A 26,501-nucleotide genomic window follows, 5' to 3' on the forward strand; every position below is an offset into this window, starting at 1 on the left:
TCAGCCTCCACCCGGGGAAGCAGTCACCTGCCGTCCTCGGCAACCTGGCTCCGTGCCACTGGCTTCCATCTGGTGTGGCCACTGGGCAGAGGAGGGGGTACAGCAGCAGGAGGTGGGAACAAAGAGAGAGGCCAGGGTACTTCTTCCCCCACTCCCTGCCGCCTCACTGCCCCTGGGCCCCCCCACCCCCTGCCACATTCCGGCTCTCATGAGGCTTGGTAACAATGCCATCTCCTCCCGTGGCACCACCAACCCCCCACCCCCACCCCCGGGTGTCAGGGATCACTGCAGGGTCTAGTCCCTGGGGCCTCTCCATCCTGCCCATACCTCTGCAAGGAGTTCTTTTATGTTATGTCCCTATTATTAAGCCATTGGGGTGAATCCCACTTCTGGCCAGCACCCTGAATGACTGGCTCCCACCCCCACCCAATACACATCTTCTTAGAAGTCTCCCAACAGCAAGAATTTAATTTTCACAAAGTTCAGGATATTTCAAGATAAAAAGCTTCAGTGGCAGGTCCTGCCTGTCCCTCCTGCAGCTCCTGCTCTCCAGCCCAGCCCCAGCAAGGCCCTGATGTAGCCACGGTGGCCAAAGAACGTTCTGTCCCAGAAGTCCGCTCACGTCGTCTCCTGCTGACAACCCTCCATGGCTCCCTACTGCCCCAGGATGAAGTCCCACCTTTGCCACAGCCTGGATTCAGCAGCCACTGGTCCCTGAGCACTTTTCCAGCTTCTACCAGGGCCACCGGCCTTTTTGCTCCTTTTTGTTCCAGCCACCCTGCACTGGTTTTTCAGTTTCTCAAAAGCATCACGTACAGTCCTGCCTCCAGGCCTTTGTGCTTACTGTGTGGGTTGCCTGACCCACCTGTCCTCCCCACCCTTCCCTGAAGGACTCCTGCTCCTTCCTTTGGTCTCAGCCACTTGTTACCTCCTCCGAGGGACCTTCCTCAGTTTCCCAGTCTAAATTACCCACCTGCATTACCCCCTGCCTGATTCAGCCTCTCCACGAACCCTGTAGGCCTCACGCCCTAGTCACAGGGAACCATGAAGCATTTCCTTGTGTGACGTTATCTGCTTTCTCTCTCCCCGCCCCGTCACAGTTGGGGAGAGATACAGTGTCTGGCACACAGTAGGTGCTTAGTGAAACACTGAATCCACTTAACTCTCAAATCTCTATCCTGATTGAACCTCAACTTATAGCAGCTCTTTCCAGGCTTTCTTGGGCACTGAATCCTCAGGGCACCGGGTATGTTCAGGGTGTGCAGGACTAGGGGTGGGGGGCTGGCACTCTGCACTGGCCTGTGGACCAGTAGCAAAGCCCCCAGGCAGTGGTTTTCAACTGTCAGTGACAACCCGATAGTGGTTGTGAGATCAATTTAGCACGTGTGGCTAGCCAATTTTTTTAAATCTGAGAAAAAAAAAATTTAATAGAGAGTATGTGCAAGCAGCAGAAAGGGGTGGTGGGGGGGAGAGAGAGAATCTTAAGCAAGCACAACATTCATTGCAAAGCCTGATGTAGGGCTTGATCCCACAACACTGGGATCATGACCTGAGCCAAAATCAAGAGTTGGACACTCAACCAACTGAGCCACCCAAGCACCTCCATGATTAGCTTATTTTTAATGGAATGGAATAAAAAAGCAAAAAGAGAGGAGCCTGGGTGGCTCAGTGGGTTAAGCATCAGACTTCAGCTCAGGTCATGATCTCACAGTCCATGAGTTCGAGCCCCGCGTCGGGCTCTGTGCTGACAGCTCAGAGCCTGGAGCCTGCTTCGGACTGTGTGTCTCCCTCTCTCTCTGCCCCTCCCCGCCTCATGCTCTGTCTGTCTCTCTCTCAAAAATAAAACATTAAAAAAGAGAGAGAGAGAGAAAAGAGGATATTGCACATAGTTAATGTAACCATCACTTGCGGATCTATTTCAGGTGTGTGTGTGTTTGCATTGGGTGGTAATATAACATGTATTTCTTACTGTGGGTCTTGGGCAAAAAGGTTTCAAATCCCTGCAGCACAGGATCCCAACACTCCTCAGAGTCAGCTCACAGGAGCCCCAGGAACACTATACAATTCTGAGTGTGACCCAGCGTCCACAAAGCAGGACAAGAGATACATAAATCATGGTCTGTCCATATGGTGGAATAGTATTCGGCCATAAAAAGGAATGAAGTACTGATATGCTACACCACGATGAACCTGAAATCATTATGCTCAGTGAGAGAAATCAGATGCAAAATGCCTCATGTGATTCCGCTTCTGTGAAATATTTATAACAGGCCAATCCATAGAGACAGGAAGCAGACTGATGGCTGCCAGGAGCTGGGAAGCTGGGAGAGGAAGGAATGCTGATGGTACAGGGTTTCCCTTGGGGGTGCTGAGAATGTTCTGGAACTAGAAGGTGGGATGGTTGCACAGCTCTGGGAATATACTAAAAACCACTGAATTCTATACTTGGAAAGAGTGAACCTGATGAGTTACATCTCAGCAAAGCTATTATTTAGAAGATATGCCACCAGGAGCGCCTGGGTGGCTCAGTCGGTGGGGCGGCTGACTTCGGCTTGGGTCATGATCTCACGGTTCATGGGTTTGAGCCCCGTGCCGGGCTCTGTGCTGACAGCACAGAGCCTGGAGCCTGCTTTGGATTCTGTCTCCCTCTCTCTCTGCCCCTCCCTGCCTTGTGCTCTGTCTCTCTCTGTCTCTGAGAAATAAATAAATGTTGAAGAAAAGAAGAAGAAGGAAGAAGAAGGAGGAGGAGGGAGGAGGAGGAGGGAGGAGGAGGAGGGAGGAGGAGGGAGGAGGAGGGAGGAGGAGGAGGGAGGAGGAGAGAGGAGGAGGGAGGAGAGGAGGAGGAAGAAGAAGAAGGAGGAAGAAAAGGAGGAAGAAGGAGGGAGAAGGAGGGAGGAGAGGAGGAGGAGGAAGGAGGAGGAGGGAGGCAGGGGAAGGAAGGAGGAGGAGGGAAGAGGGGGGAGGAGAGCGGCGGAGAGGGGAGGAGGGGGGAGGAGGAGGAGGGGGGAGGAAGGAGGAGGGAGGAAGAGGAGGGAGGAGAGGAGGAGAAAGGAGGAGGAAGGATGGGGGAGAAAAAAGGAGGGGGAGAAGGGGGGAGGAGGAAGGAGGGGGGAGGAAGGAAGAAGAAGAAGGAAAGAGGAAGAAGAAGGAAGAAGGAGGAGGGAGGAGGGAGGAGGAGGTGGGAGAAGAAGGAGGGGGGATGAGGAAGGAGGGGAGAAGAGAAAGGAGGAGGAAGGATGGGGGAGAAAGGAGGAGAGGGAGAAGGGGGGAGGGGGATGAGGAGGGAGGAGGAGGAAGGAGGAAGATGGGGGGAGGAGGGAGGGGGAGGGAGAAGGGAGGAGTGGGGGAGGTAGGAGGAGGGGGAGGGAGGAGGAAGGGGAGGGAGGAGGAAGGAGGAGGGAGGAGAAAGGAGGAGGGAGGAGGAAGGAGGAAGAAGAAGAAATGACACTGAACCAGCAGGCAGAGGGAACTCCCCCACCCCATCTCAGCCTGCACGGGGGAGGGGTCTGGCCCAGGCCCCTGCTCTCACCAGTGTCCAGAGCACCGGGAAGACACGGGGGGCTCTCACGATGAGCAGCCGGCCCAGGGTCTCAGGGTAGTTGTCCTCGACCACCTCAATCATCCGCAGCAGGGCCTTCACCCCCGGCCGCCACAGATGCCGCATGTTGAGACCCTCCAGGTCCACCAGGCAGGTCCAGGAGCTGCGGCAGAGATGACCCCCTCACTGCAGCTTGCTCTGCCACATCCCAGGGCCCCCGACAGCCTCGGTTGGTGGGGGGCCTCGGGAGCTGGCAGACAGGACAGAGAGGCTCAGGAAGCCAGGGCTGGGAGTAGAGGGGCGGAGGCCGTAGGACACTCTTGTGGATCCTACTCCCCACCCCAACCCTAGGCTGGGGAGGCCATGTGGTGAGGAGGCTCAGTGCATGGCCTCTAAGGCTAGTCACCCAAATTCAAGTGTCACCTCCATCCCCCGAGAGCTGTGTGACACAGGCAACTTCCTCATCAGGACAGTGGGAGTGGCAGTAACATCTCAAGCAATTGTTAGGATTAAATGAGATAGTATATGTGAAGTTCTCTGCAAGGACAGGCCATAGAGTGCACTCCTTCAAAGCAAGTCATTGCTATCAATCGTTGAAAAGGCTCCGACTGCTAAATAGAGTGTAAGCGCCAAGAGCACTCACTCGCTCCAGAGCCAGACAGCCTGGATTCAAATCTCAGCGCTGCCGCTTGCTGTGTGGCCTTGGCCAAGTTACTTAACTTCTCTGTGCCTCCATTTCCTCAGGACTAATTCATTAGGAAAATGAGTGTTCTACTGCAGCAGCTAATCCCTGGGAGCCCCTCCATCCTGCCTTTGATCCTTCCATCCACACCACTGCAAGGAGTCCCTCCTGACACCCTGTCATCTGAGCCATCTCAGGTGAATTCCACTTTGGATCAGGACCCTGATTTATTGATCGATTTCCCAGCCCAGCCAATGTACATCCCCTTAGGAAAGGCTCCAAACAGCAAAGGGACTCGATTTTCACAAAGATCAGGCCATGTGGGGATAAAAAGTGGCAGGTCCCACTGGCCCCTCCCTCCCAGACTGTAATAAGGAGGATGTGAGGCAGGTACTTCAACGAGCACTTGCTGCACAGCAAGTGTTACACACACATTTGTGTTCTCTCTCAACAGACGTGGCTTTTGATAATCCATGAAGACGCCTTGGGACTCATGATGTTATTCCCACATTACAGACGAGCAAGCTATAGTTCAGAAGGTTCGTGCCACCCTAAGTACTCATGCGGGAAACTGAGGGGTCTGGGGCAGTCGGACGAGGGTTACCGGATTGCCATGACACCTGTTGAGTCCGCCTGCCTGGGAGGCAGAGTCAAGGGACCTGGGATGGCAGAGTTGGCCTCAAAAAGCAAGGCCCAGGGCGTAACATCCTTGAGACCGAGGCAGACAGTAACTTACCCACTTAGCAACAACCTGGGATGAGCACAGCCACTCTGAGCCTCAGTTTCCCCCTCCATAAAGAACAGGGACAATAACAGGTCCTGCCTCACAGGATCACTGAACAAATTAAATGAGGACATTCCTGTAAAGTGCTGAGTCTATGCCCAGTGAAGCTTGGCTGTTTTTACTCTTTCAGGGGCATTTGCTCCTGGCGGGGGTTCTTACCTGATGGGACGGCCAAACTGCTTTGTGTTCCCTTCACATCTCTTCTGTCCTTCCTCATTGACGGAAAGAACCTGGAAAGTAGAGAATGTGCTGGCAAACATTCACTTGGCTGCTCCCCCCACAGGCAGCCCTGGGGTCCGGGGAGAGAGGACCCCTACTCACATGCTTCAGCAGTGCCTCCTCCCCCACGGCCTTCATCAAGCCTTTGGTGTCCATGTGGCCCAGGCGCAGGATATAGAGGGGGCGGCCGTCTTTGCAGGGGAGGCCCCATAAAGAGAAGGGACATTATTTCAGGAGTGCTGGTGAGAGGGCAGGTCCAAACTTCCCTTCGGAGAAGGAGGTGCCAGGCTGTGGCTCAGCCTGCCCCTCCTGTCCATTTATTTGCGAATGCTCTACCCACTCCCAAGAGGGATTGATGCCAGTTACGGTGACAGAAGCAACACGTTCAAGAGTCAAGGAGACAGACTGACATCACAGGGGAAACTGGGTGAGGGGCATGTGGGAACTCTGTATGGCCTTAGCAACATCTCTGAAAACCTGTCCTAACATTACACGTTTATCTGGAAGCTTTTTATTTTTTTTTAATTCTTTTTAATGTTTATTTATTTGAGAGAGAGGGACAGAGACGTGCTCACGTGCAAGTTGGGGAGGGGCAGGGAGACAGACAGGGTGAGAGAGAATCCCAAGCAGGCTCCACACTGTCAGATCAGAGCTCAACGCTGGGCTCGATCCCATGAACCGTGAGATCATGACCTGAGCTGAAATTAAGAGTCAGATGCTTAGGGTGCCTAGATGGCTCAGTTGGTTAAGTAACCGACTCTTGGTTTCAGCTCAGGCCATGATCTCACAGTTCATGGGATTGAGCCCCACATCAGGCTGTGCGCCGACAGTGCAAAGCCTGCTTGGAATTCTCTCTTTCCCTCTCTCTCTGCTCCTTCTTCACTTAGGCTCTCTTGTTCTCAAAATAAATAAATGAACATTAAAAAAAAAAAAAGAATCAGACACTGGATGAACTGAGCCACCCAGGCACCCCTAAAGCTTTTTAAAAAAGAAAATATGAACCATGTTATAAAGGAGTATGGAGAGAGTGGATGACGTTGGTTCTTAGCTTTCTATCAGCCAAAGCAAATAGGAAAAATAAGGAATTACATACTAATACAATCGATTCTTGTTATTCATTGTAGTGATGTTTTCCAAAGTCACCTTGAACACTGAATCAGGAAGTACTAAAGCATCGCTTCCAGGAAAAATATGGGGTAAGGTCCTTGCGAGCCTCTAGACACAACATTTTTGTCAACTGATCAATACATAACCTTGTTCTCTGTGTGTTTCTATTTAAGGACACCTTATTGAGTATATATTGTTGATTCATTAACATTGAACTCATTGCCAGCAGCATCACACTAAGCCTGAAGGAAGCTTATCTAACATTTTCTCCATGAGTCACAGCCTTCTTGTGCTTTGAAACACTAGCCAGCACTCCTGTATTATGCCTGGGGGCCATTTTAAGCACCAAAATCACCCCCAAAATGCAAAAAAAAAAAAATGTAGCACTAAGTAGACTTTAAAAAGGACTCTTGTTAACAGTGTAAGAACTGAAAAAAAGAAGGACATCTCGTTCAACCTCAGCAGGGGACACACAGGTCAGATGACTCTGACTTTTCGCCACTCTACACGTGTTCATAATTGACCGCAAAAGCACCCTGAGTATTGACTTGGGGGTTACAAATACATTGTGGTGAGGAGGCAAATTCACAATATGGAATCCATGAATAATGGTAATTGACTATATATTGAAGTGTCCCAACCGGTCCTTTAGGTGAGTCAAACACTCACCCTAATCAATATATACAAATTTTTACATCAAGGGCAGTTTAGTAAAAAACTAAGAGGGGCGCCTGGGTGGCTCAGTCGGTTGAGCATCCGACTTCAGCTCAGGTCATGATCTCACGGTTCGTGAGTTCGAGCCCTGCGTCAGGCTCTGTGCCGACAGCTCAGGGCCTGGAGCCTGCTTCAGATTCTATGTCTCCCTCTCTCTCTGCTCCTCCCCTGCTCACACTCTGTCTCTCTCTTAAAAATAAATAAAGATTAAAAAAAAAAAAAACTGAGAGAGAACTTATTTGTAGCGGGTTGAATAGTGTCCTCCAAAAATTCACGTCCACCCAGAACCTCTGTATGTGATCTTATTTGGAAACAGTCTGCAGATCAGATTGTTTAGGACCTCGAGATGAAATCCTACTGGATCAGTGTGGGTCCTAAATTCAGTGACCTGAGGTCTTTATAAGAAGAGAGGACACACAGGCACCCAGAAGGAATCCACGTGAAGACAGGCAGAGTGTGGGTATACAGCCACAAGCCAAGGAACGCCTGGGGCCACGAGGAGCTGGAGGAGGCAGAGAGAGATTCACCGCAGGGAGCACAGCCCTGCCCACACCTTGCTTTGGGGTTTCTGCCTCCGGAACTGTTGGCAGATACATCTCTAAGGCACCCGGCTTGTTGTAATTTGCTACGGCATCCCCAGGGCGCTGATGCATGCCCATGCAGCCATTATGTGTGGGGGTCCCCATGATCAGAAGTAAGGGTGGGCTAACGCTGCCTCTGCATGGAGAAATGTTGCCTCAAGCCCACATGTCTCTTCCAGCCCTACTTTCCTCATGGCTGGGTGAACCCCAAGGGCATCTCCAGATGCCCAGAAGAGTCAAAAGGAAAAATAATAAGATCCCAATGTGAAAAGTGGCCCCTTTTGCGTTCTGTAGGTAAAGGGACGCACCTATGTCCTGGTAGTGCCAGCCCCCCGCATAGAATTCCTCCAGGAGAGCAGGGGGTCGCCAGGTCTGAAGGAGGAAATCCACCTGGTGCTGCTTTCGCCAGCTCAGGGACAGGCGCAGCATCTCCCGGGCCTTGTCCAGGTGGAAGTCACGAGCCCGCAGGAACCGAAGGATGTGTTCATCTTTGGGAATCTGAGACAAGAAGGGTAAAGCCTGTAGAACGGTAGTCCCTCACCCAGTAGAGAAGACTGTGGAAAATGAGTTCTCCTGTCTTCTCTGCAAAATATATAGCTCGGAAAAGGACCGCACACTCCACCGCGAACGACACAGCCAAGGGGCGGGCTGTAGTGAAAATCTGTGAGTTTGGGCTGCCAGACATTTCTCCCTCTTCAGGCATCTCTTTGCTTCTGGGGAGCTACGTGTCCTCCCCACGCCCCAGCACCAGTGCCGGTTTTAGCTGGTGTTGCCAGTCAGCATTCCACTCCCATGGCCTCAGCGGTGGCACAATCCAATCAGAGCATTTAGACAATTTAAATCAGAAGAACGGGACGTGAAGCCCTTTCTCTGTGGTGGTAAAGGTGAGCCTGCAGGTTATGGGGAGCCCCAGCTCCAAGCTCAACGAGGAAGGAAGTCTGGCGGGGATGAAGCAGAAGTAAACAGATACAAGAGCTCAGCGGCCCCGACCGCATGGGAGTCCTGATTCGGGATATCCCTGAGACAGGCTACATGGCCCCCTGGGCTGAATGATGTCCCTTCCAAATTCATGTCTACCCAGAACCTCAGAATGGGACCTTATATGGAAATGAGTCTATCCAGATATAATTAGATAAAGTGAGGTCATATTGGAGTAGGTGGGCCTTCCTGTGTTTGGACACAGACACAGGACACATGGAGGAAAAAAGACCACGTGATGGTGAAGGCAGACACTGGAATGACGTATCTACAAGCCAAGGACTGTGGCAGCCACCAGAAGCCAGGAAGGGGGAGGCATGATACAGACTGTCTCTCAGAGCCTCCAGAAGGCTGGAGAAAAGGCAGGCTCCAGAACCCTGACCACACCTTGACTTCAGGCTTCGGGACTCCAGCACTGTGAGGATAAGTTTCTGTTGTTTGTAGCATTTTCTTTCAGCAGCCTTAAGAAATTAATACATCCCTCTCAACAGTTTGTTATATGAGCCAATAAATAGCCCCCTCCTCTTTTTTTTTTTTTTTTTTTTTTTTGCCTTGACTCAAGCTGTGTTCCTACCACATATAACCCAGAGTGTAATTCATAGGCCGAGGTGACAAGTTAAGTCCCTGCCAGCTCGCCTTCCTTCCCTTGGGCAAATATTGACAGGCAAGAGAAATCCAGCCCCAGTAAAGGCTCCCCTGCCCTGAGTGCTCATCCGAGCCAGACATGACTGTAGGCATTTTATGTGGATCGTCCCTTGAAATTCAGTCTAGGTGATGTATGCTAGCATTATCCCCCTTTCACAGATGAGAAAATGAGCAGACAGGTTAAATCACAGCCCAACATGAAAGCAACTTCCTTGTCTGTACCCCACACACACGCAGCATGGGGAGGGGATAGGGAGGAAGGGCAAGCTCAAATTTCTCATTCAACAGAGCTGAAGGTCAAGTCCATGCTTGGGACCTACATGCATGGTGGACATTCCTGTTATGGGGCTTAGAGTCTGGAGCCATTTTGGGTTGTCACAACTGGGGAAGAAGAGCTCCCGGCATCTAGTGGTGGAGGCCAGGATGCTGCGACACCCAACAGGGCACACCCCACCCCATAAAGAACTGTCGGGCCTCAAATGTCAACAGTGCAAAGGATGAGAAACCCTGCAGTCAACGGTATGCACAACATGCATTACAGATACATGAGACGATACAGGATAAAAAGAAGGCAAAATACAAGTTTTCAGAACTGCTGATTACATCAGCCTGTTTACCTGGCCCTTCCTCCCCAGTGCCTGGGGTGAGTGGCTGTCATTGAACATGGTCTGGTAGGCCCCAGCTCTGCACCCACCTTGCCTTTGTGGGTCTCCTGCAGCCAGTGTCGCAGCTGGATGAGGCAGCTCTCCTGCATGGGTGTGAGATGACCCAGGCAGCGCTCAATGTAGTCTGCATCTAGCTTGTCCCCTGCAGGAGAAGGTGGAGGCGTTCAGGACCAGAGGGCGATGCCACTGTCTTTACCACATGGTCTACCCTTTCTGGAACCCTCGCCTCATTGGCCGCCTCAGATCTGAAATGCAGTTCCAAGCCATACGGTGGCCCTTTCACCCAAGAACAGCCACATGGGCTCCACATCTTCTGGTCTTGCTGGCCCTTTCCAAGGGGTTTCTGAAAACTCATGGTGGGGCCAGCTTGGATCTCACAGTGGCAAGTGATTTGTCTCCTCTGACTTCGGACATCAAGCTAATTCCCACCCCCTGGAGCTACCCAATCTCTGAAGATAATTAACAATACGCACTCATATTTCTAGACATGCACCATCTCAGTGAGTTGTCTCGACGCCCCAGTGAGGCAGGCACACTACTGTCCCCACTTCACAGAAGACAAAACTGAGGCCAAGACAGGTTAAGTAGCGAGTGGATGCATGTGGTGCACCGAGCATACAAGAGATGGTCAGTAAATACAGTTCCTTTTGCCTTCCCACCTCCCAGCCCCTCTGTGGGCTAGAGGCCTTTTGTAGACGGAGCCCTGACCCCAAAATACAGCCCGGGAGCTGCACGGATCATTCCAAACACTGTTCGGTCCTGTCCTGCACAATGGGACTGTTTGGGGGTCAGCATGTGTGGGCATTTAGAGGCTGGGCTCAACCTGAGGTCCCACTGCCCACTCTTTAAAATTTGTTTTTCAACATTTATTATTTTTGAGAGACAGACAGAGTGTGAGCAGGGGAGGGGCAGAGAGAGGGAGACAAAGAATCTGAAGCAGGCTCTAGGCTGCATCTGTCAGCACAGAACCGGACACAGGGCTCGAACTCACGAACCATGAGATCGTGACCTGAGTCGAGATCAGATGCTTAACCGACTGAGCCATCCAGGCGCCCCACCCATTGCCCACTCTTAACTGTTGAGGTGGCAGATGCTGGCATGGTGAGGCACACCAGCATGTTAGCATCTCCGCAGTGGGTAGACGGTCCACAAAGAGCAGCCCCCATGAGTGTAGCCTGTTCTTTGTGTTCAGGTGGCACAATACGAAAACAAATGGAATGTGTGTACCTCCAGCAGCAGGACCCAATGGTTCCCTCTAAAACAAGAAAAGTCCAGGGCTGGAGGTCAGCAGGCATCTGGGTAAACAGAAGCAGGAGGGATGCTGGTGGTGTATGGGGACAGGTGGCGTCCAGACCCCCCAAACAGAGTGGTCAGAAGGGGAGATGCTGGAGACGGTAAGGAGGGGTGGACAGGATGAGAGAGAGAACACAAGGGAGACAGGAGATACCAGCATCCTTCCGGCCTCTATGCGGCTGTGAAGGCCCCTTTCTCCTGAGCACAAAGGCTCAGTGATCCAGAGCAGGGTGGAAGGGGGGTGACTCTGCCTCTCGCCAGCCATCCTGAGCACAGTGCAGAGGGCGAAGGAAGGAAAAGCCTGGCGTAAAATTAGGGTAAAAGTCATGACCACCAGACAATGTGTGCAAGAAGAGGCAGAAGTTTTAATTTTTCTAATATTTAAAAAAATTTTTAACGTTTATTCACTTTTGAGAGCAGAGACAGAACACAAGCAGGGGAGGGGCAGAGAGAGAGGGAGACACAGAATCCAAAGCAGGCTCCAGGCTCTGAGCTGTCGGCACAGAGCCCCACGTGGAGCTCAAACCCACAAACTGTGACATCATGATCTGAGCCGAAGTCAGTCGCTTAACAGACTGAGCCACCCAAGCGCCCCTAATTTTTAAAATATTTTAAAAGTTCACATACAACAGCAGCCAGCTAGCACAGAGTTGGTACAGAATAAATATTTGTGAATGAATGAATTTTGTTCTCCCTACACAATGCCCCAGATGTAATTTACTGGTTATGTGGCATATCTCTAAGAAAGCCAAGCCTGACATTTCAGTGACCCCAAAAGAAGGAATCATCATGAGCACAAATGCACAGAGCTAAAACTGAACTCAGGGAGTATGTGTAGTTTTGTGTCCTAGAGTTTTTTTAAATTTATTTAAAATTATATTGTAAACATTTCCCATTATCAATAAAAGCCAAAAATATGACAAAAGGCTAATTGCCTTACATATGAAGAGTTCTTACAAAGCAATGAGAAATCAATGGTCAGGGATGCCTGTGTGGCCCAGTTGGTTAAGCCTCCGACTTCGGCTCAGGTCATGATCTCACGGTTTGTGAGTTTGAGCTCCACATTGGGCTCTGTGCTGACGGCTTGGAGCCTGCTTCAGATTTTGTGTCTCCCTCTCTCTCTGCCCCTCTCCCACTCGTGCTCTGTCTCGTTCTCTCTCAAAAATAAATAAATAAAATTTTTTTTAATTAAAAAAAGAAAGAAATCCATGGGCAAACAGGAAAATAGACAAAGTACAAGAACAGAGAGATTCACAAAAAAAGCCATATGGAGTCACTAAGCATGAGAAAATAATATTTGGCCTCATTCATGAGGAAAGACCTAATCACTAATTTACTAGAGGTCACTTTTTGCTTTCAGAAGTTTAAAACATTTAATAATAGTCTCGTGGGGAGCCAGAGTGAAGTCAGGAATAGACATAGCTACACACTTTTGGGGGAACATTGATTAGTACAACCAATCTTTGAAGGTCTAACTGGTAAATCTGCCAAAATTTTACCTGCATATAACCTTTGACCCAGCAATTCAACTGTAAAAATTTTATGCTATAGGGGTGCTTGGCTGACTCTGTGGGTGGAACATGTGACTCTTAATCTCAGGGTTGTGAGGTCAAGCCCCACGTTGGGGGTAGAGATTATTTAAAAATAAAATCTTAATGGGGCACCTGGGTGGTTCAGTCAGTTAAGTGTCTGACTTCAGTTCAGGTCATGATCTCATGGTTCATGAGTTCAAGCCCCACATCAGGCTCTACACTCACGTGCAGAGCCTATTTGGGATTCTCTGTTTCCCTCTCTCTCTGTGCCTCCCCAGCTGGGGCTTTCCCTCTCTCAAAACAAGTAAGTAAACTTAAGTACAAAGATACACTACATTATTTCTATGTTTTAAAAACTGGAAACCTCACGTCCATAAAGAGAAGACTAGATAAATAAACTAACAAAAATAATAATAAATGTTTATTTTTTAAGTTTATTTATTTATTTTGAGAGAGAAATAGAGAGAGAGAGAGAGCAAGCAGGGGAGGGGCAGAGAGAGAATCCTAAGCAGGCTCCATGCTGTCAGTGCAGAGCCCAACATGGGTCTTGAACCTGCAAACCGTGAAATCATGGCCTGATTAGACGTTTAATTGACTGAGCCATCCAGGTGCCCCAATAATAAATGTTTATTAATAAATGAGTTATGGTGCAGCCACACCATGAAATACCGCAAAGTGCTGAAACAGATGCACTGACATAGAAAGCTGTTCAAGCAACATTAGTAAATGAAAAAAAGCAAAACATCAAGCAGAATGTGTAATGTTGGCTCAGCATAAATTATACAGGTATGCATGCCTGTATATACACATGTGTGTATACGTATGTACATATATATGGCTAGGTAGTTTCACAAAATACGACCACAAAATTAGTATTGCCTCCAGAGAGAAGAAAAGAGTCTTACTTCCTCATTTACATCTTCCAAGAAGTTTGAATATTTCTTTCTACCATCTCCATACATTACTCATATAATTAAAAATAGTAATAAAACCAGAGAAAAGGGCAGCCCTGAGGCACCAGATCAGGTCAATTCCTGATTTAGAAATAAACCAGTTCTGGCTCTTGGGCCGGAAGGAAGGAAGAGAGGGTAAAGCAGCGGGAAAGGGCAGAAGCTGAGTCTTTCCAGTTCGTAGACCCATTCCCAAGGGGACCCGCAGCAACTCTTCCCACGCGGAGTGAGCAAACACAAAGCAGGTTTCCAGGGACTGGGGCAGTTGTGGGGGGCACAAGGGTACAGGCCTGGCCCGCTGGCTTCAGCCACAGGGACCTACCGTCTGTAACCACCACCTCAGGCGCAGGGCCTGGAGCACCGATGGGCCCGTCAACCTCCAGGGAGCCCGGATCCCTCGGCCCAGCCTGGGAGCGGGCGTCCTCCTCTCGGACGGGGGCAGGCGTCCATCGGGGAATGTGAGAGGTGCCCTGGGAGATAAGCTCGTTCAGGTAATGTTCAATCACCTCCTTCCCCTGGAAGCCAGAGAGACCAGAGGCATATGAGCCGCAGGGCAGGAGAGCAGGGATAACCTCATCAGCCCGGGAGTCACTCCCACCTGGCTGCAGCCCCACCCCTGACACGTAGCTACGGAGAACTTGAAATGTGGCTGGTCCAAATGGAGATGTGCTGTGAGCGTCAGATATGAACCGGATTTCCAAGACTTAGGACGGAACAAAGAATGTAAAATAGCTCATTGGTAGGTTTTCTATAGGTAACATGTGGGTTAAAATACATCGTTGAAATGAATTTCACCCGTTTCATTATGCGAAAAGGCCTCTCAGGGACAGGTCTGAGAGCCTTACACAGCAACCAATTTTAACCAGGAAAAAGCACCACAGAATGCCCCTTCTCTGTCCAGAGTTCACTACACAAGCCCCAAACATCAGGGAGCATCTGGATAATGATTATGGTGCCCCCATTTCAGGCCAGGTGGTTTCCACTCATTATCTTGTGTGTTATGGTCATTGTTAGGATACTCACTCTATGGATGAAAAGACTGAGGCCAAGGAAGGTTAAGGATCGATCTTGCCCGATGTCACTTGGGTTGTCAGGTGTCAGAGCAGGTTTTGAACCAGGCTCTGAGGTCTGTGTACCTTCCTCCCGGTGACTGATGGAGCCCACCCCTTACCCTCTTGACGTTAGCCGTGTACTGCTTCATGGCGATCTTCTCCAAGGCACTTTCGAAGCCAAAGAAGGACCGGATGTCGAGCGAGGCGGATTGCTCAAAGCAAGTCCACTCTTCATTCTCGGGGTGGACCTGAAAGCCAGGCAGCCGCAGTGACAAGTCTCATTGTGGGGGATGCAGTGCCCCCCCTCAGGGCTCTCTTGGTGATCTGGGCCCAACCAGAGCAGCTGTGGACAGCATGGCAATACCAGAGTGGGGGGGCAGCAACCCCACCCGGAGAACAATGCCAAGTGTTAGAGAACAAAGAGCCTTCTCATGAGGGGCTGGAAGGAAGTGGGTCTGGCATCTGCAAGCCTGTCCCTTAAAAACTGTTCTATAATGATATATTTAAATGAGTAATATATTTAGGGGCACCTGGGTGGCGTAGTCGGTTGGGTGACTGGCTCCTGGTTTCGGCTCAGGCCATGATCTGATGGTTTGTGAGTTCGAGCCTCACGTCAGTCTCTGCGCTGACAGTGTGGAGCCTGCTTGGGAATCTCTCTCTCCCTCTGTCTGCCCCTCCCCAACTATCTCTCACTCTATCTCTCTCCCTCAAAATAAACTTTATAAATGAGTTAATGTACTTAATATATAATTATATGTAAGTTATATATAACTATTACATATTTTAAATATATATTTTAGAGTATTTATTATGGTACATATTTATTGTAAACAAATACACACACACACACACACACACACACACACACGGACAAACTTTGTTGACAGAGCTTCTATGCAGACCCAGACTTAGTCCCTCTCAAACTTTCCTCGGCAGAAGTACTACCAGGGAGTCTGTGAAACATGCAGATGCTGGGCACCTGGATGGCTCAGTCGGTTAAACATCTGACTTCGACTCAGATCATGATCTCACAGTTTGTGAGTTCGAGCCCCGTATTGGGCTCTGTGCTGACAGCTCAGAGCCTGGAACCTGCTTCAGATTCTGTGTCTCCCTCTCTCTGCCCCTCCACGGCTCATTCTCTCTCTCTCTCTCTCAAAAATAAATACACATTTAAAAAAAAATTTAAATATGCAGATGCCTGGGCCAAATAGGTCCAGGGCAGGGCCTGAAAACCTGCATTTCCCAAGCAGCCTCAGTGACGCTAATTCAGCGGTTGGTAGAACTCATGCTGAGAAATATGCACTAAATACATATTATAAATGCACTAAAAGTGATTTATAAAAAGCTGCCACCCACACAACTCCCTAGAGGTAAGCATTGGAATATTCTGGGTCCAATTCCCAGAGGAGCTGGAGGTGTGGAAAGAAAAAGCAATGGGCATTTACTGGACACCTGCTGTATACGAGGCACCATGCCAAATGCTAGGGATGGGACAGATACACAAGGCAATGCCCCACCCCCCATAGGGAAGGCTCTAATGAACCATAGTTACGACACTGGAGTTATCATCATGAAAACTAGCATTAGGGATCTAGCACAGGCTAAAGGAGCTTTACCTACATTGTCTTATAGGCTCCAGCCAGCACCGGATGAGGCGGGCTCTGCTGACAGGTATGCAAGGGGTGGCCTGGGGAGGGGAAGCAACTTGCCCAACATCATTCAGCAAGGAGGTGGCAGAGCTGGGCTCCATCCCAGCAAACGCCTCCAGACTCCTCCCTCACTCCAACCCGGGGGCAGCAGGACCCTGCCCCTGCAGCCCCCATTCTCAGACTTCACTCATCCACCTATGGGTCTTCACACATGCTGTTCCCACCCCAGAACTCTGTTCCCAGCCCTCTCATCCACCAGCTCTCAGCTTGGTGGCTTCAGTGGGACACTGTTACCTAACAGAGTGCCTCTCCTCTTATTTTCCCTAATCCTGTCTTCTGGATCCCTTCTTAGTATTTGTGAAGTTGTAAGATTACGTTGACCTTTTTTCTTGTCTGTATCTGCCACTGGAATGGAGGTCCTTGTGAGAACAAAGGTCAGGGGGACTAGTCCGTGCTCTGGCCGGATGCCCAGCACATAGTAGGTACTCAGTCAGTGTGTACTGGAGAATAATAATTACTATTAATGATCTGAAAAGGTAACACACATACAGGGCTTGGTATGTGCCAGGCCCTCTTCTAAGGGGTTTCGGATACTTTTCTTCCCCTACTTCTCACCACAACCCATGTGAGAGGTGTCATCATTAACCCCATTTTACAGATGAAGAAACTATAGGGGCCGCTGGATGGCTCAGTCGTTTAAGGGTCTGACTTTGGCCTAGGTCATGATCTCATGGTTCGTGGGTTCGAGCCCCGCGTTGGGCTCTGTACTGACAGCTCAGAGCCTGGAGCCTGCTTCGGACACAGAGCCTGTGTCTCCCTCTCTCTCTGCCTGTCCTCTACTCATGATCTGTCTCTCTGTCTGTCAAAAATAAATAAACATTAAAAATTAAAAAAAAAAAACCGTAAATGAGCCTCCCTTTCAAGGAGGAAGAAAAGGACAGAGAGAAGAGGGAGGTGGAGGCAGGTTGCCAGCTTTCCCCAATAAAATACAGGATGCCATATTTGAATTTCAGATAAACAACGAATAATATTTTGGTAAGTATGTCCCAGGCGGTATTTGAGGCTATTTAAACAAACAGAAAAGTATCAGCTGTGTATCTGAATTGCAGATGTAAGTGAGTGTCCTGCAATTTATCCGACAAGGCCCTGGGAGCAGGGGAGAGGCAGCCAGGCTGATGCGTGGACTGCAGGACACAGGAAGAGGGCGGGACGCAGGAAGGGGGCGGGACGCAGGCTTACAGTGTAGCTGCAGTTCTCGTTGACCACCACGCGGTTGGCGAAGGTCTCATTGTGGGCTTCAATGAGGAGGGTCCTCTCCCTCCAGTTCAACACGTTTCTCTGCACAAAGACCACGTGCTCTACGCCGGCAATCTGCAAGGGAAGGAGCAGCGAAGGGGGTGGGGGCTGCTGGATACCAAGACTCACCAAGACCCCAAGACCCCGCGCCTGCCCACCAGCCGGCAGTATCCCGTACCCAGCCCAACACCCACAAACCCCAAGACCCCCTGTGCCCCACCCGGAGCCTGCCCAGCAGCCCCAGCCCCAGTCCCCAGCTCCTAGGCCTTTGTCCTTCCCAGACCGGCCCTCCGACCTAGAACGACCGCCCCCTTTCCGCAGGCCCCAACCCCAACCCCAGGACGTGTACCACCAGCACCTACACTCATATGCATACTCACTGGCTTCACCACCTGAGCCCGCCCCCTGATCCCCCACTTTCCAGTCCCCTCCTCCGTAGGGCCCCCCGGCACTTCTGGGAACCCCTCCCCACCCACCTTGCGCAGCAGCCGCGGGGCCTCCACGCGCAACCTGCAGCTCCGCTCCACCACGTGCACCGCCCCGTCTGCGCTGCGGGACTCGCGCAGGACCTCGCTGCCCAGGAAGACGGGGATCTGCGGGCAGGTGGGGAAGCGCTTCTCATAAGCCTACGGGCAGAGGGGGAGTGAGTGTCAAGGGGGCTGGGGGCCCTAGCCTCCTCCCTCCTGCTGGGCTGGGGGCTCTAGCCTCCTCCCTCCTGCTGGGCTGTGGTCTCCTTTACAAGAGCAGACACCTGTTTAAGAGCTGTGACACACCAGTGCCTGAGCAATGATTTGCAACTCACTCTTTGGATTTGCATTTGAGACTTCACCCTCAGAAGAAAAAGTGAGCTTGCCTGGAACATTTTAAAAGAAGGCATCTTTCAGAAAAACACTCTGGACGTAATCTAACACCTCTTCATGATAAAAACACTCCACAAATGAAGAATAGAAAGGAACATCTTCAACCTGATAAATCACAGTTTAACATCATACTCCATGCCAAAAGATGGAATGCTTTCCCCGTAAGATCAGGAACAAGGGAAGGATGTCCACTCTGGCCACGTCTGTTCAACATTGTCCTGGAGGTTCCAGCCCTGGCAGTTAGGAAAGCAAAAGAAATACAAGGCATCCAGTTTGGAGGGCGAGAGTCTGTGCCCCGTTCCAGAAGTGCCAGGGTAGGAGCCTCCGGGGTAAGCCGGCATCCATAGCTGACTGTATGCAAATGGGGTCTGCTCCAAGAGCCTGTCACAGTCCACGTGCCCCGGAATCAGGATCAAAGCAGCTCCAAAAATAGTGCAGGCATCTGAGGACACGCACCTCCTCCCCCATCCCTCCCAGCTCCTCCCAGCTCAGAAGGGCAGAGGCGAGGGAGGGGCAAGGAAGAGATGGAACTGTGCCTGGTGCCCTTAGTGTCACCCCAGGCCCCACAAGGCCAGCCCAGTGCATCTTCCTGCCGTATGTTGAAGCTGCTTGCCTTGTACAGAAACAGCAGACACACCAGTGTTAGAATAAGGAGCCCCTGTTCCCCAGGGGAGAGTGCGCAGTAGGCAGGCACTTATCAGAAGCCTGCATAGCCTGCGGACAAAGCCAAGTGGGCAAATTCTGTGCTGGTGGCCACAGTTCTACTTCCTCCCGACAGAGGCACATCCTTTCTTTCGCTAAGCCTCTTTTACCACCTGGAAAATGGGTATATCCCAAGCTTGCCTCCCAGAGTATGAAACCCAAGCTCAAGCTCGCAGGGCGGTTCACTGAAGGCAACCAGAATTTTCATTCCCCAGGCAACAAGACTCAAATGCAGCAGAACACAGGTCTGCAAAAACTGCTCCTGACCAGCCCTATCTGAGTACTTCCTTGGGATCCAATGCAGGAGGGAGCCAGAGGCGCTGGCCTGGGCCCACCTCTGTGACAGGCAGAGGGATGTTGACATTTTTTGAAAGCGTGTGGAAGGAAAGGGGTGCGTGTTTCGGAACTGGACAGGCTCAGTTCATGTCTCTTCTACTTTCTCACTGAGGGACCTTGGGCAAGTCACTTGCCCTCTCTGAGCCTCTATTTCCTCATCTGTAAAATGGGATGGTGAGGAGGTCACCAGATGTTGTCTCAGAGGAGTTGGCACTCCAGGAGCCTTCACTGTGCTCCTCCAGCTGTGTATTTTCTTCCATTTCGTCCTCTGAATGGCATCCTCATTTGACAAATGAAAAAATTGGAACCCAGAGAGGCCAAGTAACTAACCCAAGGTCACACAATGAAAACTGGTGAATGTGGATTTGAATCCCATTGTGGCCCAGTACCCCACTCCTTCAGGAACACCTTGCTCAGCAGCTCGCTTGTTCTCCTGGGCAGCTGGGAAACAGCCAGGCATTGTCCCTGGGGCCCTGTGGTCACAATTTCCCCCTTCTCCACACTTAGTACTTCAACTCCTACTGGCGGCGGCCACACTGCCCTTGAGTTTCTGCACTTCCTCTGGCTATTCTACAGTCTCTCCTTCTCCCCGGATGAAATGACGTAGTCAGAACAGGCCTAGATGCTCAGAATGTGTCCCACACTCCTTGCTGTGGCCAGCCAGGCTCCAGGCAATCTCTCCCACTAGCCACCTTCACTCCGCTCCAGCCACGCCAGCCTTGCTATTTTTCTTTTCTTCTGCTTTTTTTAATGTTTATTTATTTTTGAGAGACACACAGAGTGTGAGCAGGGGAGGGGCACACACACACACACACACACACACACACACACACACAATCTGAAGCAGGCTCCAGGCTCTGAGCTGTCAGCACAGAACCTAATGCGGGGCTTAAACTCACAAACTGTGAGATCATGACCTAAGCCGAAGTCAGACACTTAACTGGCTAAGCCACTCAGGTGCCCCCAACCTTGTTCTTTCTAAAACACATTTTTATGGGTTCACTTGTGCCCCCTTCCCGCCACCAACAAAATTCATGTGTCCTACCCAGTACGTCTGAATGTGACCTTATCTGGAAATAGGTCGTCGCAAATGTAATTAGTTAAGATGAGGTCATACTAGAGTGGGGGTGGGGGGGGGGGGAGACTGCTAATCCAATATGACTGAGGGACATTTGGTCACAGACACTCATATAGTGTCTTCACCATGTCAAGATGAAAGCACAGGTTTGGGTGATTCCTCTACCGGCCAAGGACTCCAAAGATTACCAGCAACACCAGAAGGTAGGAGAAAGACATGGAACCGATTCTCCTTCAAGCCTGCAGAGGGAACCTACTCTACCAACACCTTGATCTCTGGCGTTTAGCCTTCAGACTGTGGAGTAAAAAAGTTTCTGCTGTTTAAGCCACCCAGTTTGTGGTACTTTTTATTATTTACTTATTTATTTTTGTGGTACTTTTTAATGTCAGCCCCGGGACACTCATGTGCCCACCACCTGCTCCTACCATAGAGCCTTTGCACTGGCCATTCCGTCTGCTTGGACCACTAATCAATTTACTTGATAGTGAAGGAAGAAGAAGGCTTGAGTAACTGGGGTTTCCAGAGAGGTAGGACAGCTGGACCGGGGGGCTGAAGAGATACTCTGGCTTCAGGGACTCATCTGTGCTGGTCCTTCTTTGTGGGACATCTTCCCCCACCTTCTCCCCTGCAAGACTGTCTTCTTCCCTATTCTGTCCTTTTAGCCCATTCATTTCCTCAATACCATTTATCACATCCTTTAGCCATGTACTCGCTTGTGTGTTGTGTGCCAGAGGCCTGGGCTACATGTTTTTCCACAGCACTGACCTCACACATGCCTGTCTCAGTTCTTGAGACACACTAGGGCTAATAAATGCTCACAAGCAAAGAAAAAAATAACTTAAACTTGCTGGTGATCCAAAAAGCCCCAGAAAGGTGTCCTGGGAGGGGAATGACGGGCCATGGATTCAACGCATGCATCCAAGGAAGGCTGACTTCCTGTTGTAACAAACCTCTTGTCAGAAGAGCTCCATCTGGAGCCCCCAGATAACAGCGGAGGGCAGAGGGCTGGGCGGCAGCAGATGGGTGCGCGGGCACAACTGTCCCTGACCCTGAAAGGGAAGGTGCTACCTTCCTCAAGTAAGTAATGGCTGCTGCATCGACGGAGACATGCCAGGCACTGGTGAGGGGAACGGCCAGAACTCAGGCTCCATCCAGAAGGCGGGGGCCCCAAAATACAGGGTCCATCCAGTGGCATATCTCCAGCCAGAGAGTCCCTGGGGTTGTGAGGTCCAGTGTCAGACATTGTTGCTATGATATTTTTAGGGCGCTAACTGCATTTCTTTGCAGTGCCCCAAGATGGGAATTAGAATTTCCCCATTTTACAGATAAGTGAGTGGAGGTTTGGGAAGGCATCACACAGTCAGTAAGTGGTAGGGTTGGAGCACAACCGGTCTGACCCAGACCTCAGCCCTGAACCACTCTGCCCTGCCCCTCAGGGGACTTTAGCTACATCACAAGCGTCCAGAGTCTGGAAATGCTGAGTCCTGCTGGCCTAAAACCTGTGAGTCAGGGGCACCTTTGGTTTTGGCTTAGAGGATCAAACAGTCCACAGGATCCTCTCTGCGGACTCCTGTTCCCACAAATCAGGCCTGAGTTTCTCTGTGCCGAACACACACATGGTTTGGCCCCCTCAGGGACACAAAGTGGCAGAAGGGATTCAGTTACAGCTCTTTTGCCAGGTGGCTGGAGAAGGACACCCAAGCCTCCTGGCTCAGAAAGGAAGCTGGTCCAAGGCCCAGAACGCGCCCATGCAGGGCCACAGCTGGGGTAGGCAGAGACCAGTGGAAACTTCCGTTGACTGCCTCCCCTGGGCCTCCATCCTGCAAAACTCCACAGTGACACACTTAGCAAGTGGAGATGGGCGGCTGGCCTCCTAGCCAGACTTGCCTACACCCAGGAACCTACCTCCTTGAGCACAGCATGTCCTCTCTCTCCCTTCAGCCTCATCTGTCAAGGGGAGTCACCCACTCCCAATGAGCCCTCTGTTGTACCCGTTTCTGACATCAGAAGTCATCGGCCCCTGGCAGTGAGTTTTTTCCCCTCCCACCACCCCCCCCCCCAACTTGTCAAAGTGACATAGTCAACACTCAGTAGACATTTACATGATGAATGAGTGAATGAATGACAGCATTGCATACCCATTAAGAACATGGAGTCTGGGGCTTGGGTCCAAATCTCTGCCTCTTACCAGCTGTGTGGCCTTGAAGGAGTCCTCAAGCTCTGAGCTCCTTAATGCATTCATTTGTTAAGAGGAGAATAAGAAAAGTAGCTACCTTGCTGTGTTGTGGGATGTGTGGGGGGGGGAATAAAGGAGTCCGTTTTTGTAAAGTGCTGAGAACAGTGCCTGGCACATGGTTCGTTCTACATAAGCATTTGTTAAATAAATTTAAATTTTAAAAAAGAGTGAGATTCTATAAAGTACAGAAAAGCTATTTCTGCTAATCACTTGACAGCTGCTGCCTCCTCTCCTCCCCCCCCCCCCTTCCTTCCTGCTCTTCCTCATGCAAATTCAAAAAAAGCTGGAAGCTGCTTATCCCAAACCTTCCACTAAGAGAGTGGAAAGAAGATCCGGGCCACATTAACTTTGTCTTCCCTTTCCATGCTGCAGGCTGCATTCGGGGCACTGACCGCTGCGTGACCTCAGGCAAGGCATCTGCCTCCCCTGTCACACTCCTCAGGAGCCTTCCTTGAAGACCCCACCTGCCCCCTTGAAGCCTGGGAGACCCCACGACAGACAAGAATCTATCCTCTCAGCTGCCCCAACTTTTTTTTAAAAACTGAGATATAATTCTCATACCGTAAAATGCACCCTTTTAAAGTGTTCGGTTCAGTGAGTTTTAGCACATTCACAGAGTTGCGCAACCATCACCACTCTCTCGTTCCAGAACATTGTCATCACCCCAAAAAGAAATTCGCTACCAATTACAGTCTGTCCCCTCTGCCCCCACCCCAGCCCTAGGCAATCACTAATCCACTTTCAATCTCTGTAGATTTGCTTTTTCTGGACATCTCATGTACGTGGAATCATACAGTGTGTGACCTTTGGTATCTGGCTTCCTTTGCTCGGCATGATGTACACGAGATTCACCGCACTGTAGCATGCGTCAGTGTTTCCTTCCTTTTTCACAGTTGAATAACGTTCCACCGTATCGGTTCCCTCAACTTTGGCCAAGTTGCTGAGCTATCTTGGTGAATGAGATATCCTACGGCAGTGGTGTCGTCCCAGCTGATAAGGGGTAGCGGGCATGGGAGAACCCGGGCAACGTGACTCTGGAGCCTTTTGAAATGAGGGCTGTATACAATCTATAAAAACAGGTACACCTGGATGGTCCTGTAGCTGAACAAGCTGCTGCTATTCTAATTAAAGCTAGCTCTGGAGACACAAAAGATGGAGACAAAGGGTCACAAGGACCCTGCAGCCAAAACATGTGGACATAGCAAAGGGGCAAGCCCCAGTGTGGTGGGACAGCAGAGTCAAAGCACAGGGTTTACTGTGCCAGCTGGGCAAACTCTCCATGTGCCAGCTGGGCAACCTCGACTTAACTCCTCTGAGACTCAGTTCCCTCAAAGAAGAAGAAGAAGAAGAAGAAGAAGAAGAAGAAGAAGAAGAAAAGAAAGAAAGAAAAGAGAGAGAGAAGATAATGAGAAAGATCATGATATCTACTTTGTAAGGACTACAGTGAAGATTAAAGGGAGGTAATATGTTTAAGGCACTTAGCACAGTGCCAGACATCACATCGTAGTTGTTTTTTTTTTAAGTTTATTTTATTTATTTATTTAGAGGGGTGGGGGAGGGCAGAAACAGAAAGGGAGAGAGAGACTCCCAAGCAGGCTCCATGCTGTCAGCTCAGGTCCCAGCATGGGGCTCGAACCCACGAATGTGAGATCATGACCTGACCCAAAATCAAGAGTCAGATGCTTAACCAACTGAAGCATCCAGGCGCCCCACGTCATAGATTTTTTTAAATGGACAAAAGTAAAGCAACAGGCATTTGAACAGATACTTTTACAGAATCATTCATAATAGCCAAACAGTAGAAACATCCCAAATGTCCATTGACAGATGTATAGACAAACAAAATGTGGTCTGTCCATACAGTGGAATATTATTCAGCCATAAAAAGGAAGGAAGCACCGATTCATGCTACAACATGGATGAACTTCAAAAACATCACGCTTAGTGAAAGAAGTCAGACACAAAAGGACAAATACTATATGGCTCCACCTGTATGTGTTCTTGAAGTAGTCAGACTCATTGACAGAGAGTAGAAGGCTGGGTACTAGGGGCTGGCGGGGCAGGAGGGGTGGGGAGTTAGTGTTTAATGGGGGCACAGTATCAGTTTGAGAAACTGAAAGAGTTCTCGGGATGGGTGGTGGTGAGCGCTTGTGCAACAGTGTATATGCACTTAATGCTGAACAGAACAGTACACTTAAAAAATGTTAAGCTTTTTTTAAAAAATGGATAAATGAGAAATTTTGCATTATATATATTTTACCACAAATTAAAAAAAAAGAGGGGCACCTGGGGGGCTCAGTCGGTTAAGTATCCAACTTTGGCTCTGGTCATGACCTCACGGTTTGTGAGTTCGAGCCCCACCTCAGGCTCTGTGCTAACAGCTCAAAGCCTAGAGCCTGCTTCAGATTCTGTGTCTCCCTTTCTCTCTGCCTCTCCTCCGCTCATTCTCTGTCTCTCAAATATGAATACATTTTTAAAAGATTTAAAAAAAGAGTAAGCCATCTCCAGGATGGTTTATCAGCCCTACCGGGAGAATTGATTGTGATTTGAAATAGGATATTATGTGTGCATGTTGTGTTTGTTTATAGTCAACACCTCTCTCTCTGTGTCTGTTTTCTTCATCCCTGGATTCCCCAGTGCCTCGTACAACACCTGGGATGCTGTCGACACCCAGCCAATATTTGCCGAAGGAAGGAAGGAAGGCAAGGAGGCTGAGGAGGAGGGAGGAGCTGGTGTTGGAGAATGAAAGCAAGAAGTTGGAACCACTGACATGTATCTACCTGGAAGAGTAGGGGGAACAGTGCAGGGCCCCCCGCTACTGTCTACACTTGCCAGGACACTGCCGCAGGCCCAGACGGTAACCTGTGCCTGTGGATTGCTGTCTATGCTCCACCGGCAGAAAGCTGAGTCCTGGAAGGTGCCTCTCACACAGATGAATAAGCCCCTGAGTAGTTCCCCTCTGCAGTCATGGAGAGGGGTACAGCCACGGCTGTTGGCCGAAGAATCAGCCCTCAACGAGGTTCCAGGGAACACTTCTCCCTGTATTTCAGTTTCCTGGTCCTAAGGCTGCAGCATGGGTGCAGTTAGTAGGGCCCAGGTGTTATTTGCTCCAATTCTATCCCTTCTTCTCACGGATTGGATTTGGATGTCACTTTGTCCAGGACTGTGTCCCTCTGTCATGAGCTCACACCATCGGAACGCCCAGTCTTTTGCAGCACCGAGGGGAACGCACAGCCTGGCTGCCCCGCCCGGCAACTGCACAAAAACCTGCTGTGGATTCTCACCCACGCATGGGGAGCAGGGTGGAGGAAACTCTCCTCCTCCGAACACACTCTGTGCCCACAAATTTCTAGGATCAGCTGGTGCCCTTGGTGGTTCAGGGAGGGACAAAGAGGCAGACACCCGCCTAGAGCGTCCTGACATTTAGCGGTATGTCAGGATCTTGATGGGAGGGAAACGCTATTTTAGATTTTCAAGTGTCTCAGGAATGTGCCCAGCCTCTGTCACCTCTGCTTCTCCATGTTCTCCTGGCCTCTGGGATGGAAAACCCCCTCCGATCTACTTAAACCTGAAATCTGACCATGTCACGCATGCTTAAACCTTC

The 26,501-nt window shown here is 50.3% G+C and overlaps 1 protein-coding gene across 1 annotated transcript in view; it reads right to left on the minus strand.

The window, feature by feature from the left end:
• SEC14L5 (SEC14 like lipid binding 5) overlaps positions 1–26,501 on the minus strand; it is a 44,526-nt gene that overhangs the window by 10,125 nt on the left and 7,900 nt on the right. Inside the window, exons 3-11 of the mRNA XM_042922167.1 lie at positions 18,162–18,311; positions 17,629–17,760; positions 14,860–14,988; positions 14,011–14,203; positions 9,943–10,055; positions 7,934–8,123; positions 5,326–5,414; positions 5,164–5,234; positions 3,530–3,701 (exon numbers count right to left, since the gene is read on the minus strand). Coding sequence (XP_042778101.1) covers positions 3,530–3,701; positions 5,164–5,234; positions 5,326–5,414; positions 7,934–8,123; positions 9,943–10,055; positions 14,011–14,203; positions 14,860–14,988; positions 17,629–17,760; positions 18,162–18,311 — 1,239 coding nt within the window. The remainder of the gene's footprint in view (positions 1–3,529; positions 3,702–5,163; positions 5,235–5,325; positions 5,415–7,933; positions 8,124–9,942; positions 10,056–14,010; positions 14,204–14,859; positions 14,989–17,628; positions 17,761–18,161; positions 18,312–26,501) is intronic.

Source organism: Panthera leo, chromosome E3 (assembly GCF_018350215.1).
Source record: "Panthera leo isolate Ple1 chromosome E3, P.leo_Ple1_pat1.1, whole genome shotgun sequence".
NCBI classification, from domain to species: Eukaryota; Metazoa; Chordata; class Mammalia; order Carnivora; family Felidae; genus Panthera; species Panthera leo.